General features: G+C 36.7%; 2 protein-coding genes across 5 annotated transcripts in view; one reads left to right on the top strand and one right to left on the bottom strand.

Moving 5' to 3' along the window:
• Positions 1 to 1,130, bottom strand: part of rgp1 (GP1 homolog, RAB6A GEF complex partner 1) — a 9,626-nt gene extending 8,496 nt beyond the window's left edge. For 2 of the 4 annotated variants that reach the window (XM_016554213.1, XM_016554216.1), the window contains exon 1: positions 791 to 1,129. The gene's annotated coding sequence lies outside the window, so the exon portion shown is untranslated. Of the gene's footprint in view, positions 1 to 790 lie in introns of all 4 variants that reach the window. The other 2 variants (XM_016554215.1, XM_016554214.1) reach the window with 2 other exon arrangements.
• A 752-nt stretch (positions 1,131 to 1,882) lies between these two features.
• On the top strand, positions 1,883 to 14,789 carry gba2 (glucosidase, beta (bile acid) 2). The gene is made up of 17 exons (XM_016554193.1): positions 1,883 to 2,197; positions 3,459 to 3,709; positions 5,371 to 5,462; positions 6,180 to 6,295; positions 6,810 to 7,028; positions 7,320 to 7,559; positions 8,130 to 8,386; positions 9,934 to 10,059; positions 10,722 to 10,906; positions 11,502 to 11,606; positions 11,771 to 11,878; positions 12,133 to 12,284; positions 12,411 to 12,517; positions 12,697 to 12,839; positions 12,953 to 13,068; positions 13,983 to 14,174; positions 14,264 to 14,789. The coding sequence occupies exons 2-17, from the start codon at positions 3,519 to 3,521 to the stop codon at positions 14,504 to 14,506; spliced, it is 2,592 nt and encodes an 863-aa protein (XP_016409679.1). The 5' UTR covers positions 1,883 to 2,197; positions 3,459 to 3,518; the 3' UTR covers positions 14,507 to 14,789.
• The last annotated feature ends 3,006 nt before the right edge of the window (positions 14,790 to 17,795 follow it).

The raw sequence follows: 17,795 nt of genomic DNA, 5'->3' as shown, positions 1-17,795 counted from the left end.
GTGTGACATCACTGGCGAACAGCCAATCACGAGCCTTGGTTAAAGGTTAATGGTTTTGCTAAAGGTTAAGAGATTTAATAATATGATGAATTTAAATGCATTTACAATAAAAAAAAAAACTTGTTCATGAAAGAGGACAAATAAAAGAAATTATCTTGCTTTATCAGTGCAGTCACAAGTGAAACTTGTTATATACACGATAGACTCGAACATGTAAGGTCACGTAGTCATTTTTAAAGCATTATCAAATTGGTGCAAACTAAACTGAAACTTACCTGGCTAGCAAGCTAATCCGGCTTCATGGTACAGGTCCCCGGTTAGGTTCATAGAGTAAGTTACTACGGTAACTGACTCTGAGTATAAGTTACCTCCCTTTCAGAAACGGGCTTGACTTACCCTGCTTTCTCGGGTTTGACAAACCTCCCATTCTGAAACGGGGAAAAAACTGAGTTTCCCTCATTTCAGGGTTAACAAACCTCCTTTCTGAAACAGGCCCCAGGTCATGCGCTGTGGAGAATATCTTAGTTTTGAGAGATTTATATTTGATCTTATGCTTATTCTTTTAAGCAGTGGCACATGTAATTAAACAAGCCTTTCCTAATTACTCTGCCTCTGACACGAAAATATGTGCAAAGCTTGACTGTAGCTACAGAGCAGCGTATATCTAGATTTAAAGAGCAGCGTATATCTAGATTTAAAGAGCTGGCGTCGTGCAGCTTGGCACAACGAATAATATTTACAATACTTGCAGGAAGTCATAACATTCTTTTATTTGTTCCCTTTACGATACCTCGAAGTTGTTTCTTTTATTTCTTCCCGTCGATTTTTTTTAACGTCGTATTCCTAACCACAGAAGTTAAAAGAAAAGTGTAGCCGGCGACGCTCCAGCTACTTGAAAACAAAACAACCGGAGACTTGTCTTGGCCATTATAAGGTTTCCCTGAGTTTTTTCCAAACGTTGTTCAGGCTACATTCATGAACACAAAAGCAAACGCTGCCATGACATGGAACTAGACTTTAGAAAAATCTTCGTTATGCATATTATTTTTATTTACTCAGTAAAACATGTCATGAGAAAGTATAGGATGTAACATCTTTTTCTTAACTCCGGAATAGCGATGTCCAAGTCGTGAACGAATCGTTCTTTTGAGTCAACTTGTTTAATGAATCAGTTCAAGATGTTCACTGTTTGAACGATTTGTTCGCCAATCAAACTCAGAAGCTGCCAACAAAAACTTTATGAATAGATATTATAATTCAAAAGCACGTTTAGATAATCAAATTTGCATTTACATTAAGAGATACTTAAATTTATTTATATAACTTGGCAGAAAAGAATATTTCTTATGATTTTAACAAAAATGCCATCGTTTAAATCAACGACTAACAAAGGTTTTTAAAATGTTAATCGAAAAACATAATAAACAGCAATATGTGTTTTACATATGGCTTTACTTGAAGAATAGGTAATATACCGGGGTGGTAAACCACATAACGACTTACCCTGGGGGTAAGCAGATAAACATCAAATTTTCATTTTTGGGTGAACTATCCCTTTAAGCCTTACACGAATTACTGAATTGCTTTTGAAATGATTCTTTGAACTGAACCATTCAAAAGAACCGATTCGAATAATTGGCTCCGTGGCAAATGTGACGTAAAAGTCCCATCCAAAATCACAACGGGGGTGGAACGGTTTCCTCAGAAGAAGATAGTTAAGAAAAGTGTAACATTTAATATTTTAAATAGCCAAGAGATGGCTTATAAAAGAAAATAGATACAGAAAAAGGTTTGTGTTTCTTTGGAAAATGCTGAAATGACGACACTCTTCTGTACGTTACCTCCCCGAGGGTGAGCTCATTGGTATAAGCCAACAGAAGGCCCTGTATACTGCTCTATCACTGGGAAATTGATGTCTGGCTTTGACCAGTTCATCATTAAGAGATCGTGATGTGCTGTTCTGCATAAGAAAATGTGTTCTTTACTTACGGAAACTTAGAAATGCCTTATAACGTTACATGCTTTTCGTCTCTAAAACTTAGCGTTTGCTGTTCACTTTGAAAAAATTCCCAAGATCCAACCGCAACAAAGTGGAAGCAGCAGCCACAGGGACGCCGGATGGCTCTACTGACATAGTCATGCTGGCGAGCGTCAAAACAAGTGCATCTCGCCACTGACGCGCAGACCCCAGGCAAGGGTAAGAGAGATTTACACTCCTCTGGTGGACTGCGTGGATGAAACAATAACAATAGGAGAACATTAATTATGCATGGGCAATCTAAAAGCAAATGTGACATAAGTAGCCAGACGTTTACAATGGGGCGATGGGAAAGGGAGCAAACGCATATTGGACATTAAAACATCATGTCTCTTTCATTAAATATGTCTTGCCGAAGTATGATTCTGTAATGGTGCTGCATTTTGCAAAATAGGGCGGAGTATGAAGTATTAATTATTTAAAGCAAAAAGACAGTAAAAGTGCTTAACTTTTATAACATGATGCTCGTCTGTCTCAGAAGGTAGGCTTACTAATTTGTATAGAATTTACTTTTATGAGCTGTATGTGAGTTTGCATTTTTTTTTTTTTTTTTTTTTTGCAGCGCTGATGTTTGGGCCATGTCTAAATTAATTGTAAAACCATAATTTGTGCGATTTGCACATTTCTAGCAATAAATTAATTGACAAAAAAGTAATTTGAATATAAAAAATTAATGGAAAATTCCTAAATGGACAAAAAAAAAAGCAAATAAAATAATATATGAAAACAAATGGAATGGAAATTGAAAACTACACCACAATGGAAACAGGGGATACAAAATGGGGAGGAAATCATGGATTTAGTATTGGACAGAGCTAAATATATTTTTGTTGTTGCTGTTGAAATAAAAATGGTTTAGTAATAATAATAATAAATTTATTATATATTTGTTTATTCTTCTTATTATTCTTCTATTGTTTTATTTCAGTGCAAATACATTGAATTTCAGTGTAGTAGATTATGTCGTAACATTGTATGGTTTTAATTGTTAAGAACAGTAAAGTATGTCAGAACATCTTGATGTGGGATGGGATGCGGCTCTACAGATATCTTATTTGTTTGGCCAAGTGAATTCTACCATATAGAAAAAGATTTGCCTGGCCCAGAGGTGAAATGAAGGAGCTATTGTTATTTAATTAAAAGGAAAAGGATCAGGTTACATCTCCAGCCCCTGGTTGTTGCTGGCAACTGAACTCTGTCATTCCGTCACCCTGGTGACAGGTGAACTTTGCGTTTGAATGTAGATCACCTGCCCATGCATGCAGATCAAACATGTGATCTCAACTCTTACTTGCACAACACAGTAGGCAAGATGTCATTTTTCAAACCGTGTGTCATTAAGCTTAACTGTTGTTTTATCCTTAAAACAAAGACATATTCTATATGCATTAACACTTTTGTCAATTTTGCCTTTTTTCAGAGGATTCAGGGAGCCGATTTTTACGGTTTTGGTTTGGACTGGTGATCCAACAGCTCTACTATGGATTTAAATGACAGCACGTCTCTGGCTGAGCTGATGAGCCGGTATGTGTCTACAGAAACAGGATTTGGTGTTCCAAAGGATGGCTGGCGGATATGCTTGGCACACGAGTTCAAAGAGAAGCGGAAACCATTTCAAGCCAAAGATGTCTCACTGTCCAACATGATCGAGCATGTTTCTTTAGGGGTCAGGTATGTTTAACAAATCATATTTCAATAGAAGAGCCTCAGATCCACTTGGTCATTCATTTATTAGTCCTCACGTCATCTACAGGAAACACAATTACTAAAGAATAGAATTTGTTCACATCAAAAGCTGCCGAAATAGAACATTATACACATCTCAATGGCCTTTTGCTTTATACCAATATGTATGGTTGAAACAGGAACAGGAAATATTGTTCAGTGGTTATATTTTGACCACAGACGGACATGTTTTCATTCCCTTCTTCTGCTAAACACTTCCCCACTTGGTTCTTAGCAGCTTTATTTAGTCAACCAATGTTATGGTTACTGATAATATCTTCCTAAAAAAGACAGCTCATTTTGTGTATTGCATCTCACATACTAGTTAAACCAGAAATCTGAGCATGTGGATCATTTGTGGGTTACCTGCAGGCTTGTGTAGCAATTGTATTTACCTGGATCAGGTGGGGCTGTTTTCCCTCTCTAACTGTTACACTATAACTAATACATTTCAATGAACTTCCTCTTTTTGTATGGACCTTTGGATGTTCCTGCTATAAACAGCTTGATAGCTGTTGACCTGGGTTTAGATTCTGGATTTTGTTGTTGTGATTATTTGTTAATGAACTATTATTTTATCTCCAACATCACACTACAGCTGCATGGAATTGTAATGTCCACTGAGGCTGGTTAATCAGTGTCGATATCAGTCAATATTGACCCTGTGTGCTGTTTTATTCCACGTTAATGTTTGACACAACAACTGTCATGAGCTTTATAAATCTTTACTGTACGTTTCCATTTAGATAATCAGTCCTCTGATGTGTATGTGAATACTGTATTCATGAATCATGTTGCTCAACCTTCACCACACCAGCACACATAAAGGCGTGGCTGGCGTCTATGATAGTCATATGCAGTCATGCATTGAAACCCTCCATAGTAGGTGAACTTTGCAATTTTTTAATCTGAACATAAATTATTTTTGTAATAATTGTTTTATTAATTTTCCTTTAATACAACATAATCTTGCCACGTGATCATTCCATTAACAACATGTAAGCGGGGGAAAAAAATTCCAATTAACTTAACAAGCATAAATAAATAAATTAGCAAGTCTGGAGAGATAAAAGTTGCACTTTTTAGATAAATATGTAATATAAGAGGTTTTGATTGGGGAAAAACTTCAGTACTAAATCAGTGATCACTACAAAAAGGGATTTGTATCCAGGGCAGAGACAGTTCAGTGCTTTTTCAGCCTATCCCATAATGCCATCTGCCCTTTTATGTTTGAGTGAATCAGTCTCTGTTTCTAGGCGCTCTTGTGCTGAGTCCAACAAGACTGAAAACAGCTGTGTGTGCATTATTGCAGGAGAATGAGTGAGGCAGAAAAAAATGAGTTGGATGGAGTGGTTTGGGAGTGACTAAAGTGGAGATGTAGTATGTGTATGTGAAACAGAGGTTCATTATTAGAACTAGCATTGCTGTGAAGCTATAAAGACCAATTTAAGAAGTCAAAGTGTGATTTTTGCACATAGATGCATGACCAATATATTGAACCAAACTCTGTTGCCTTCACTGTTCATCAATACCAGTTCAAGGCTATACCTGTGTGTGACAGAGAGAAAGGCCAGTTTAGTGAATTCGTCCTTGCTTTGTCTGAGCAGGTATCTGAGATGGTGGTACAGAAAGACCCAGGTTGAGAAGAAGGCTCCTTTTATTGATATGTTTCGGGCTTTACCACTGAGACAAATTTATGGTAAGCGCAAAGACAAATAGAAACATCAAAGCAACAACAACTCTTAAAGGGATAGTTCACCCAAAAATGAAAATTCTGGCATTAATTACTCATTAATTACTTCATTCATCTTGGGAGAACAATTTAAGATATTTTTGATGAAATCCGAGAGCTTTCTGACCCTGCATAGAACGCAATGCAACGTAGTAAGGACATCGGTGGTTCAAGCTGTGAGAATACTTTTTGTGCACAAAGAAAACAAAAATAATAACTTTATTCAACAATTCTTCTCCTCCAAATCACGTCTTCCACCATTTTCGGGAGTACCTCTGCACTGAACAACGCATGCGCGTGGTGCTACTGATGCATGGTACTCTCCATAATGGCAGAATACATGACTTGGAGGAGACGAATTGTTGAATAAATTTATTTTTGTTTTCTTTGCACACAAAAAGTATTCTCATAGCTTCGTAAAATTGCAGTTGAACCACTGATGTCACATGGACTATTTTAACGATGTCCTCACTACCTTTCTGGACCTGGGAACATTTCAGTTACATTGCTGTCTATTGAGGGTCAGAAAACTTTCAAATACATCTTGTGTTCCGAAGATCCGAATACGAATGTCTTACGTATTTGGAACGACACGAGGGTGAGAAATTAATGACATAATTTCCATTTTTGGGTGAACTATCCCTTTAAAAGGGCCCAGTGTAACAGAGCACATGTTTTGTGTAGGTGCTCCTCTTGGTGGCATTGGCGGAGGTAGTATCACGCGTGGATGGAGGGGAGATTTCTGCCGGTGGCAACTAAATCCTGGAATGTACCACTACAAAACCGTTATTGCTAACCAGGTAAAGAACTAGTGTGATCCAGTAAAATACCACTGTTCAAACATTTGGGGTCAGTAAGATTTGTTTTTTAAAATAAATTATACAGCAAGGTCACGTTAAGTTGGTCAAAAGTGACAGCAATCACATTCATTATGTTGCAAAAGATTTCTATTTCAAATAAATGCTGTTCTTTTGAACTTTCTATTCAACTGTTTTCAACATTGATAATAATGGTTTTAAGTACCAAATCAGCATATTAGAATGATTTCTGAAGGATCATGTGACACTGAAGACTGGAGTAAATGCTGCTGAAAACTGCAGCCTTGGTGAGACTTCTTTCAAAACCATTAAAAAAAATTCTTACCAACCCCAAACATTTGAACTGTAGTGTTTAGTGTTTAGTATTTAGAAATTAGTGACTCTGTTGGTATGTGTTTCACAGTTCTGGGCAAGTGTGTGTTATTATACAGTATATGCAGGTGTTCAAATCTACCTTTCACCTAGTTTGTCTATTTTAACCCCCTCTATCTCCTAGTTTACAGTGTGTCTGCGCAGGTGTGGTCAGACAGTATACCAGCAGGTGTTGTCTACGGAGCGACCCCCGACTCTTCAGGGTTGGAACTGGGGTTATTGTGGTGAATACGCCTTTTACCATGCTCTGTACCCACGAGCCTGGACCGTCTACCACCTGCCTGGCCAGAATGTCACTCTCACCTGCAGGCAGGTGTCACCTGTCATCCCTCACGACTACAAGGTGACAAGCTGTTTAGAATGTTTGATTGTTGCTTTCATTTATAATTCATTTATATTGTATGACACTTTCCTTTACACAAAAATGGCAGCATACAGTAACTGTTCAACACTGATAAAAGTGCTACTTGTAAAGTTTGCTGCTGTAATGGCTGCTGATTATTCGACTTTGCCATCACATGGATAAATTACATTTTAAAATATATTAAAACAGTTATTTTAAATGATTATAATTCAGAATATTACTGTACTTATATCAATATTGCAGTTTCTAAAATCTTTTTCTCATTTTCAGGACTCCAGTCTTCCTGTGGCTGTGTTTGTGTGGGACATTGAGAATAAGAATGACTACGCACTTGATGTTTCCATCATGTTCACGATGGTTAATGGGTCTGGCCATAAAGACGATAAGAGTGGGGGCCACTGGAATGAGCCATTTCACCTGGAAAAAGACGGAGAATCTGTGTCTGGGGTGTTACTACATCACCAGACGCCTGTCAACCCTTACACTCTGTGTATAGCTGCAAGAGAAAAGGTAATGCGCCAGCGTAAATCTAGAAGCAGCAGGTTTTGCCTGTAGTAAATGCATGAAAACAACTCACAGTGCACAGACAAAACCACTCTGCTAAACAGGTTTCACCATCACACCGCTATACTGTGTGAGCTCCTGTTTCTCTGTGCAAATAAGTGCTTTGTGGGTGACTGATTGCTGTGGTTCACCACAATAAACTATGCAAATATACTGCTAATACCATGTAAACCATATGAGTGCTCTTTAAATGTTTTATTGAGAAACAAGACTTTAAAGACAACTTAAACTGTTGATAAAGATATGTTGATGGAATTCAGTGTTGTTTTGGACCCCACTGACTTTCATTTTATGGACAAAAATGGTTAAAACATTCTTCAGATAATCTTCTCTTATGTTCCACTGAAGAAAGAATGTCGTACAGGTTTGGAATGACGTAAGAGTGAATTAGTGATGACAGAATTTATATTTTTTCGAGTGAATTATCCTAAAATCTGTCTAGGTAGGCAGCTCACTAGGTTTTGAGGCAGAGCTGTTGTTGTTCCTCTCTTTATTTAAAGTTTCACTTTATTTTAGTCTGGCCAAGAGATCAGTCACCAGACGGCGTTTAGCCCAAAGGGAACCTGTAGTGCTCTGTGGAGTGACCTCATGACTGATGGACAGCTCGACTCGCCTAAGGACTCCAGCCCACCCACACAGAAAGGGGAGGAAGTGGCGGCAGCCCTGGCTGTGAGCTGCTCGGTGCCTGCTAACAGTCACAACAGTGTGGAGTTCAGTTTGGCCTGGGATATGCCAAAAATCACATTTGGCTCCAGAGAGAGAATATATGAAAGGTATGTGTATATGCACAATAGGTCAAATGATAAATCCCTTCCTTTCATGCAAATGATAAATACATCACAGTCATGATTAATGATTTGTTACTTGCTGGTTGGTTGTTAGTGAGAGGGACATTCTCACTCTAGAGAGCATTTGATTGGACAAAAATCTGTGTTGAGCAACATGAGTCATCAATATTTTTGGCCTGTTTTCAGAAAAGTGAACAATTGTAAATTTTGAATGTGAACAGCATAAGTTATGGAGGGAAAATTTGTTTCAGTTCAGTGAATCCAGATGAGTAAGACCATGATGCATAAATATTTTAATGATTGAAAAAAATGTATCATCAATGTTGTTTTTTTGACATCTCCAATGTATAGTGATGCATAATATGCTCTATGTCTTGCTCTCTAATCTCTTTGTACACATTATGGGTCAGGTTACCCTAGTATGTTTTCTTAGGTATGTGTGTAAAATAGGTGTCACAGAAAACCCTACGAAGTGATTAAAAACATTTTTGTGTCTTTTAATCTATATGCACTACCGTTCAAAAGCTTAGGATCAGTAAGATGCTTTTTAAAAAATAAATTAATACTTTTATTCATCAAGGATGCATTAAATTCTATTTCTGGTAAATGCTGTTCTTTAGAACTTTCTACTCGTCAAAGAATCTTGGAATAAATGTATCTGTTTCTATACAAACATTAAGCAGTACAACTGTTTTCAAGATTGATAGTAATATTTTTCATGAACACCATATTAGAATGATTTGTGAAAGATCATGTGACACTAATGACTGGAGTAATTCAGCTTTGCCATCACAGGAATGAATTACATTTTAAAATATATTAAAACATACATTTTAAAAAATTGTAATAATATTTTACATTATTACCATTTCAAATGCAGCTTAAGTGACTTCTTCTCAAAAATATGAACAAAATTGATCAACTCCAAGTTTTTGAATGATAGTTTATGTTCCTTTATAGACTCAAATGTTGACAAAAATGACAGATACGTGCATTATTGATTTACAGTTGTTCTCTTACCTGAGAAAAATATGAAAGGGCTTAAAAGAGACACACAATTTGATATGTCTTGCCATACTTCCTGTTTCAATAGGAGACAGTGCTTTAATGCAATTTCATGAGAATTTTTACGGGGAGTGGTGTGGCTGTGTATAAAAAGAAGTACTATTTACAAGCTGCATGAAAGGAAGGGTTTGAGTCAACAGTCATAAAGTTCAGTTTGTACTCCTTACACATTCATATTAGAGCAGCAATGCTAGTTTGTTTAATATCAGAGAATCCAGGAGACAATGATGCATAAATGCTAAAAAATGTCATTGTTTTAGTTTGCATTACATTAATTAGAATGAGACTTTATTGCATTACATTAATGGGAATTGGGGGAAATGTGCTTAATTGTTATATGAAGATCTTAATGGTCTTAGAAATATGCTTCATTTTGTTTATAGACTATATAATTGCATTTGAAATGATGAAATAATACCCTTTGATGCTGTGAAATAATAACATTATTTGTGTGGTGTTTGTTTCAGGAGATACACACGTTATTATGGCACCAAAGGAGATGCTGCCCCGTCTCTGTCTCACTACGCACTCACACACTACAGTAAATGGGAGGAGAGCATTGATGAGTGGCAGAGGCCGATTCTACAGGATGGGTAAAAAGAAATGTCTTTTTCCCATGAAAAATATCAAGCTTGAGGGCATGTCAGCCTGTCCTATCGGTTAATCAAGTTGTCTGCTGCCCATTTGTGTGACTATCGTTCATCTGAAAGACTGTGTGTAAGCAAGCAGTCGTCCTTCCTGCAAATACATTCGACTACTTATTTAAACGAACAGGAGAGTAATGGATTTATCCATTATGTGCATAGACAACAGTAGCCTTTATATGCCATTTTGCACGTATTACTAATTTTGTTTCCACAATCCCCTTCATACTGTTGAGTGCACTAAATACAGAATGAATTGTGTATGCTTTGAGTAGTGTTGCCCGAGTCACATGCAACATACTAATTCCAGGTGTCCACCTATTGTTTCAACATAAGGCATCTATTCTTTTCAGTTGCGCGGTTGATTAATCTGTTGGTATTTGGCCGTTTTGAGATTAGAAGGATTGGCGATATCCTTTGCTAGCTTGGCAAAATTCTTTGTTGTGTCAGTTTTAAAAAATATACTGACAGCCCCGTCATTGGACAAACCACATTTTCTGTTTTTTAAAAATATTACTAAATATTGTGTGAAATAAATGTTCACTTAATGTATTTCGACATCCATTCTGTGTATGTTTCACCACCGGTAGACTTAAACAGTGTTGTTCTAGGTCTCTTCCGGCTTGGTATAAGTCCGCTCTGTTTAATGAGCTGTACTTTGTTGTGGATGGTGGAACCGTGTGGGTGGAGCTTCCAGAGGACGCTGACATCAGCGGTGGGCTTCGTCCTGAGGATGGGGGGCTTCCAGCCCAGCCTGACGTTATCAAGGATTACGGCCGTTTCGCTTACCTAGAGGGTAAGAGAGTAGGGCTGTAACATTCAACATTAACTTAACATGCAAACTAAACTCAATATTTATTTAGAACAGGTTTATAACATTTGATTTGTGTATATAATTATGTATGCCATGTACAAAAAACCATGATAAAAAATATAACCAGCATTGCTGAGAGGAAATCTGTTGCTGCTGAATTGTAATCAGTGTTATTTTAGTATTATTTATATACTATTATAGTATTCATTTTGAATTAGCTTTTATTTTTTATTTTCAGTTTTAATTTGTGTTTTAGTAATTTTGTCATTTTTAATAGTTTTTTTATATTTCTATATAGCTTGATTTTTTTTTTTCACTTTTAGTACTTCAACTAAAAGTAGTTTATTTTTGTTAGTTGCCAAGGTAACATTTTCTGTATATATTTTTTTTCATTTAAAATTTTTCATCTAAAATGTATATTTTATTTAATTTCAGCTTTATTTCAAATACTGAAAATGAATTTTAATAGTTTTAGATTAAATTTAGAATTACACTTTAGATCTTAGTTCATTATACACTAAACGTTCATTAAAGTTTAAATCAAGGTGATAAATAAATTCTTTGTCTCTCGCTCCAGGTCAGGAGTACAGGATGTATAACACATATGATGTGCACTTCTATGCTTCATTCGCTCTCATCATGCTCTGGCCCAAGCTGGCTCTGAGTGTGCAGTATGATATTGGTAAGCTAGGCTCACATTTGAACATTGAATGTCTTTGAATTCATTATTAATTATTTATTTTTAATATTTTGTGTTTTAAATTCATTTGCAGATTTTTTCTCATACTGTTTTGTATTCTCTCTTTGTTTAATTATACTTTTTTCCCCTCTCTCTTTCATATTCAGCTGGTAGTGTCGTTCAACACGATCCTACAGAGAGGTTAAATCTAATGAATGGCCGATACTCACCAGTCAAGACCCGGGGTGTTGTACCTCACGACATTGGAGACCCTGGTGAGTTATGCATAATAGGATACCATGAAGTCACACGTCACATTTGTCAAAGAGAGAAAGAGAGTTCACCTAAAATAGAGATTGTCGTCATCATGAACCCCATAATAATTTTTTTCTTGCATAATGCATTAATGTTAAATTATTAGAAACACATTTGAGTGGTCTAATTGTAGCTACCGTATCTCTTTGTTTTTTCAAAATGATTCACCTCATTTTATTAATGTCAATAAAACCTACTCTTTGATTTCAAACAGATGATGAGCCATGGGTTCGTGCCAATGCATACATGATCCACGATACAGCTGACTGGAAGGATCTGAACTTGAAGTTTGTGCTGCAGGTGTACCGAGACTATTACCTGACCCAGGATGAGCAGTATCTGAAGGATATGTGGCCCATATGCCAGGTGAGTTTTTCTCTATTGTATTTTAGGATTTTGTGTAAAATGATATCCTCTGTATATGCAAATGTAAAGTGACTTGTCAAGTTTTAAGACACATTACCCAAATATCTGATGTTCTGGCTTATTTAGACAGTTATGGAAATGGAGTTGAAATTTGATAAGGATGGTGATGGGCTGATAGAAAATTCTGGCTATGCAGACCAGACATATGATGGATGGAAGGTGACAGGACCCAGGTTAGGACTCAGGAAGTTTTTATTTTATTTTATTTTAAAATGAAAAATAGATATATTTTTTCAAATTTCTCAGAATATGCAAATTATGTTTTTTATTTTAAATTTATATTTTAAAATCCTGTATTATGACATAAGTTTTGTTATGGCTAGAGTAACAATATCCCTGTGTGGTCTTCCAGTGCATACTGTGGTGGTCTGTGGCTGGCGTCAGTGTGCATGATGTGTAAAATGGCACGTGTGCTGAATTGCGAGTCTGTTTATCAACGCTACAGAGATATTTTGGAGAGAGGAAGAGCAGCCTTTGACAAACTCCTGTGGAATGGTAAGTGTAAGCATACACGGTGCCTATTTAAAACAAAAGTGCAACCCAGCAACCACATTCAGTTTAATGCATTCATTTTCCCCCCGTGAAGTGTCTTTCTCCTTCTCTGATAGGCAAATACTACAACTATGACAGCAGTGGACAGAGCATGTCTAACAGTGTAATGTCAGACCAGTGTGCAGGCCATTGGTTTCTCAGGGCGTCTGGACTTGGTGACGATGACTACCAGGTAGTCTGAAAAACATTTTACAAGCATGTTTTAATATGATCAACATTTGGTTGTATTTGTACCACTTAATGTTCATTTAAAAATTATTTTGAATGGCTTCATTAACATAAGAAATATTGGTAACACTTTACAATATGGTTCAGCGCCTTAACATTAATACATTAGGTGTCATAAAATAACCATTTACACTACTGGGGTGGGTAAGATGTTACCTTATGCTCGCTGGCTGTATTTATTTTAATAAAAATGTTTAAAAATTGTAATAATGTGAAATATTATTACATTTAAGGTGTGTATATATATATATATATATATATATAGATTATATAGTATATATATGATATACTTTTTTTTTAAATGCAACATTCCTTTTATGGCAAAGCTGAATCTTTAGCAACCATTACTTCAGTGTCACATGGTTCTTCAGAAATTATTATAATATGCTGATTTGTTCTAAAGTGTTTTTGAAAAATCACATACCCTGCCTTTAATGAAGTGTGATGAAGAGATGGTTCTTTTTCAGGATTCTTTGATGAGCAGATAGTTTGAAGAACAACAGACTTTTGAAAAATTATAAATGTTTATAAATGATCAGTTTCTTTTAAAAAAGCAACAAAAAAAAAAACCCTGTGTTAATTTCTACAAATTAAATTTTGTTTACAAATTTATATTGAAATGAATTAATATGAATTGCAATAGAAGTATTGTTCATTGTTAGTTCATGATACCTAACGGCAAAGAATTCAACCTCATTGTAAAGTTTTGCAAAGTAAAATTAAAAATTAACAAATAAATCAATAAAATGCCAATTTTGCATGGGTCACTTAGACTCCAGTAGGGGTCAGTGTTCTATAGGAAGAGTAGACTGTGGATGGGAACTAACATTAATTTTCTACACCCATTTCTCTATGCAGGCTTTTCCCAAGGAGAAAATCTGTAGTGCGCTGAAGTCAGTGTTTGACCTCAATGTTATGAGCTTTTCAGACGGGCAGATGGGTGCGGTGAATGGGATGAGGCCAGAGGGTGTGCCTGATCGTTCCAGTGTCCAATCAGATGAGGTGTGGGTGGGAGTAGTGTACGGATTAGCAGCTACAATGATACATGAGGTAATCAAACCTCAGATCATATCACCAGGTTCCAGATGAAGTCAATCTGTTAATTAACTCCTAATACAACCCGCTGTCTTTTTTCCCAGGGCATGATAGAAGAGGGAATGCGCACTGCTGAAGGCTGTTACCGCGCTGTATGGGAGCGAATGGGAATGGCCTTCCAGACCCCCGAAGCATACTGTGAGAAAGGCATTTACCGCTCTCTCGCTTATATGAGGCCTTTGAGCATCTGGGCAATGCAGCTTGCACTAAACAATAGACCAAACCATGGCAAAACCACTGATAAAGATGTGGGACAGGACTCAGCTGAAGCCTTATACATGTGCTAAAGGGAACTTGTGCTGTTGAGCCTCCATAATGAAGTGACCTCTTGTTTTAAAAGACTGCAAAGGACTTTGGAGATAATGTCAACATGAGCTGTCGGTTCACACAGAACCTTAATTTCCAGTTATTTTGTAAAACTGACATTTCCACTAAAAATGTGCATAAGCTTTACCACAGTCCTTCTATGTAGCAGCTATAAATCATAGTTTTACAAATGGGAGTGTAAAGGCTTGGTCTCGGTGAACTGACATACTATTCATTATGATATTGGATTTAGGGTCATTGATCTTTGGGAATAAATAAGTTAGAGCATGATTCTATATAATTTTCACTGTATAGGTTCACAGTATAATTCTGATTCTGATTCTATATTTTTATTTCTATTATGGGAATTATCTATAGAGTACTTGAAGAAAGAACTGCTGGTTCTCTCTCTCTCTCTCTCTCTCTCTCTCGCTCTTTTATTAGAAATATTTGTCCTTGTATGTGTCATAAAACATCTGAGGCTTTGAGAAAGTCAGTGCTGTACATTATTCTACAGAATTGTAATAGAAATATAATTAAGTGAATTGGAATGAATGTTTACTGCCATCAGATTCATTTTTTCCTCAGATGCATCAGAAAGCATTTCTTTTCTCTGTTGTATCAGGAAATGGTATCAAACCCACAACCCTGAGATGCTCAACAGACATGTCAGGCTCAAGTGTGTGATTTAAATCACTGGCTAAAAGTGAATTTCACCTTTTATGGAAGCCACAGCAATGCACAATACTGTTCAAAAGTATCTTTTGCCCACCACGGTTGCATATATTTTTATAAAAAATACAGTAAAATCAGGATATTGTAAAAAATTATTACAATTTAAAATAACTTTTCTATTTTAACATATTTTTAAACATATATTTTTATGCCCTTCAAAAGGCCTTTTGAAGACCATGCATCACACACTATAGGCAGCGCAATCCTAACATCCTGCGCACTTTGCCTATGTCTGCAAACACACTTCTTTTTTTTTCTATTGGTCTCTGGAATTGTCAGTCTGCAGTAAACAAAGCAGATTTCATTACATCTATTACTAGTCATTCAAGAAGACTAAACCTCATGGCCCTGACAGAGACCTGGATCAAACCAGAGGACACTGCTACTCCTGCAGCACTCTCCAATAGTTTCTTATTTTCCCTCACTCCCCGTCTGACTGGAAGAGGTGGAGGTACTGGTCTACTTATCTCTAATGATTGGAAATGTATTCCTTTAACTTCCCTGGGTATTAAAAGCTCTGAATCACATTCAGTCACTATTACCCACCCATTTTGAAAAACAAGCCCATTTTTGACACAGAACAACATAACTTGTTTACGTCCAAAATATCTTAATTTGTGTTCCGAAGATGAACGAAGGTCTTACGGGTTTGAAACGACATGAGGGTGAGTAATTAATGACAGAATTGCTGGGTGAACTAACCCTTTAAAAAAAACTAACACTAGCTTCCCTAATCTTTTTATTTTTATCTATTATTTTTTTATTATACAATTAAAAGCAAAATAAAAGGCATCTAACACTAGCTTGCTATATTCTTTTTCTATTCTGTTTTCTTTTTATTATATAATTTTAAAAAAAAACTTGCTATGTGTACTGCCTTGTTATAGCACTTGCATATCATTGCTCTTTTGTTGATTTTGATTGCTTCCATTGTCCTCATTTGTAAGTTGCTTTGGATAAAAGCCTCTGCTAAATGACTAAATGTAAATGTAATATATGGCTTCCAAGGTCACTGGTGACAGATGCTTTACTGTTGAAGCTCTGTCCTACTCTGTCCTGGTTTTGTGTAGGTGTAAAAACATCTAGGCTCATAAGTCTTAAGATTGTGTTCAAGGGGTGCTATGAGAAGAATAGATATTCATTTTTCAGCCAATTAACTTGTGAAAGCGTGTACGGCCCTGTCCACACGAACGCGGTTATTTTTTTAAACCGCAGCTTTTTCTACGCGGTTTGGCCATTCGTCCACACGCAAACGCAGCACCAGTTCACTGAAACTGAACATTTTTGAAAACGCCTGCCAGGGTGAAGATTTTCAAAAACTCCGGTTGCAGTGTTATCGTGTAGACAGCGAAACCGGAGTTTTTGGCTTGTGACGTCGGCGCCTGCGCTGTTATCTCCGCCTACTGGAGACTTTTTCAGGCTTCTGATTGGCCAACATGGCTTTACGGTTGAGATTATATCGCCACCTGTTGGTTTGGCATGCTCTTGACAGTGCTTCATAGCATGCGTTTGCGTTTTCATGTGGACTGAGATTTTTTTTAAAAAGAAGAAAAAGAAGGAAAAACTTTTATAAAAATACCCGTGTACGTGTGGACAAGACTGGTCAAATTACTGAGCTATAGGTCTTGTCATAGGCATTTTCAATGATTACAAATGTGCCTAGATTGGGAATCCAAGCTATAATTCATAGAGTACAACCCATTCAATGACTCATAGGATGTGCATCTATATATGTACAATATATGTAGTATAAACCACATTTATAAGTTTAGATATCCAAAAGTAAATTATGGATCGTTTGAGTTGGAAACCATCACTATCATGACATAATCATGCCTTCACGACACCAGTGTAAAAAGCACTAATGCTGGTGTTTTGGTATCAGCCACTAGAGGTCTACCTTGAGCCTTCCAGTCTGTTTCCATCAGTTTCCACAGATCTCTGCTGCTTCAGTCCTGAGTGCTTTACCTCTCTGGAGTAGTGATGGGAAGTTCGGTTCTTTTCCGCGAACCGGTTCTTTCGGACAGTTCGATTCAATAAACTGGTTCACCGGTTCTTTTCCGCTCGACGTAATGACGTCATTGGCGATGACGTAATGGCGTCAAGTCTATCGCGGGCTTAACACATTCAAATATAAAGTCAGTAATCATAACATCAGTCAATTAAAACATCATTATAATCTGATACGTTTCTTACAATTTGGATTTTTGTATCTAAAGCATCAACACATATACAGGCAGTGATCTGCAAACTAGGATGTTTTACAGTTATGACGTCAATAAATTAGTCTTCATCAGCGCAGAAACTATTAAGTAAATTGTGGATTAATGCTACCGGGGACGCGAACCGTTTCAAACGATTCAGTCCGATTTGGTGAACTGGTTCAACCGGTTCACTAAGAAGAACCGGTTAAATTGAACGATTCGTTCGCGAACCGGTCATCACTACTCTGGAGTGCTCGAGAGGCGTGTAAAGTGCACATGCTGTTTTTTGTGAGCTGGGCCATACAGAGCTAAGTCTTATTTTAAACACTTG

The sequence above is a fragment of the Sinocyclocheilus rhinocerous genome, unplaced genomic scaffold (genome assembly GCF_001515625.1).
Source record: "Sinocyclocheilus rhinocerous isolate Xijiao unplaced genomic scaffold, SAMN03320098_v1.1 scaffold105, whole genome shotgun sequence".
Classification (NCBI taxonomy): domain Eukaryota; kingdom Metazoa; phylum Chordata; class Actinopteri; order Cypriniformes; family Cyprinidae; genus Sinocyclocheilus; species Sinocyclocheilus rhinocerous.
The sequence above is the reverse complement of the archived record's forward strand: the minus strand, read 5'-3'. Positions and strand labels throughout refer to the sequence as shown.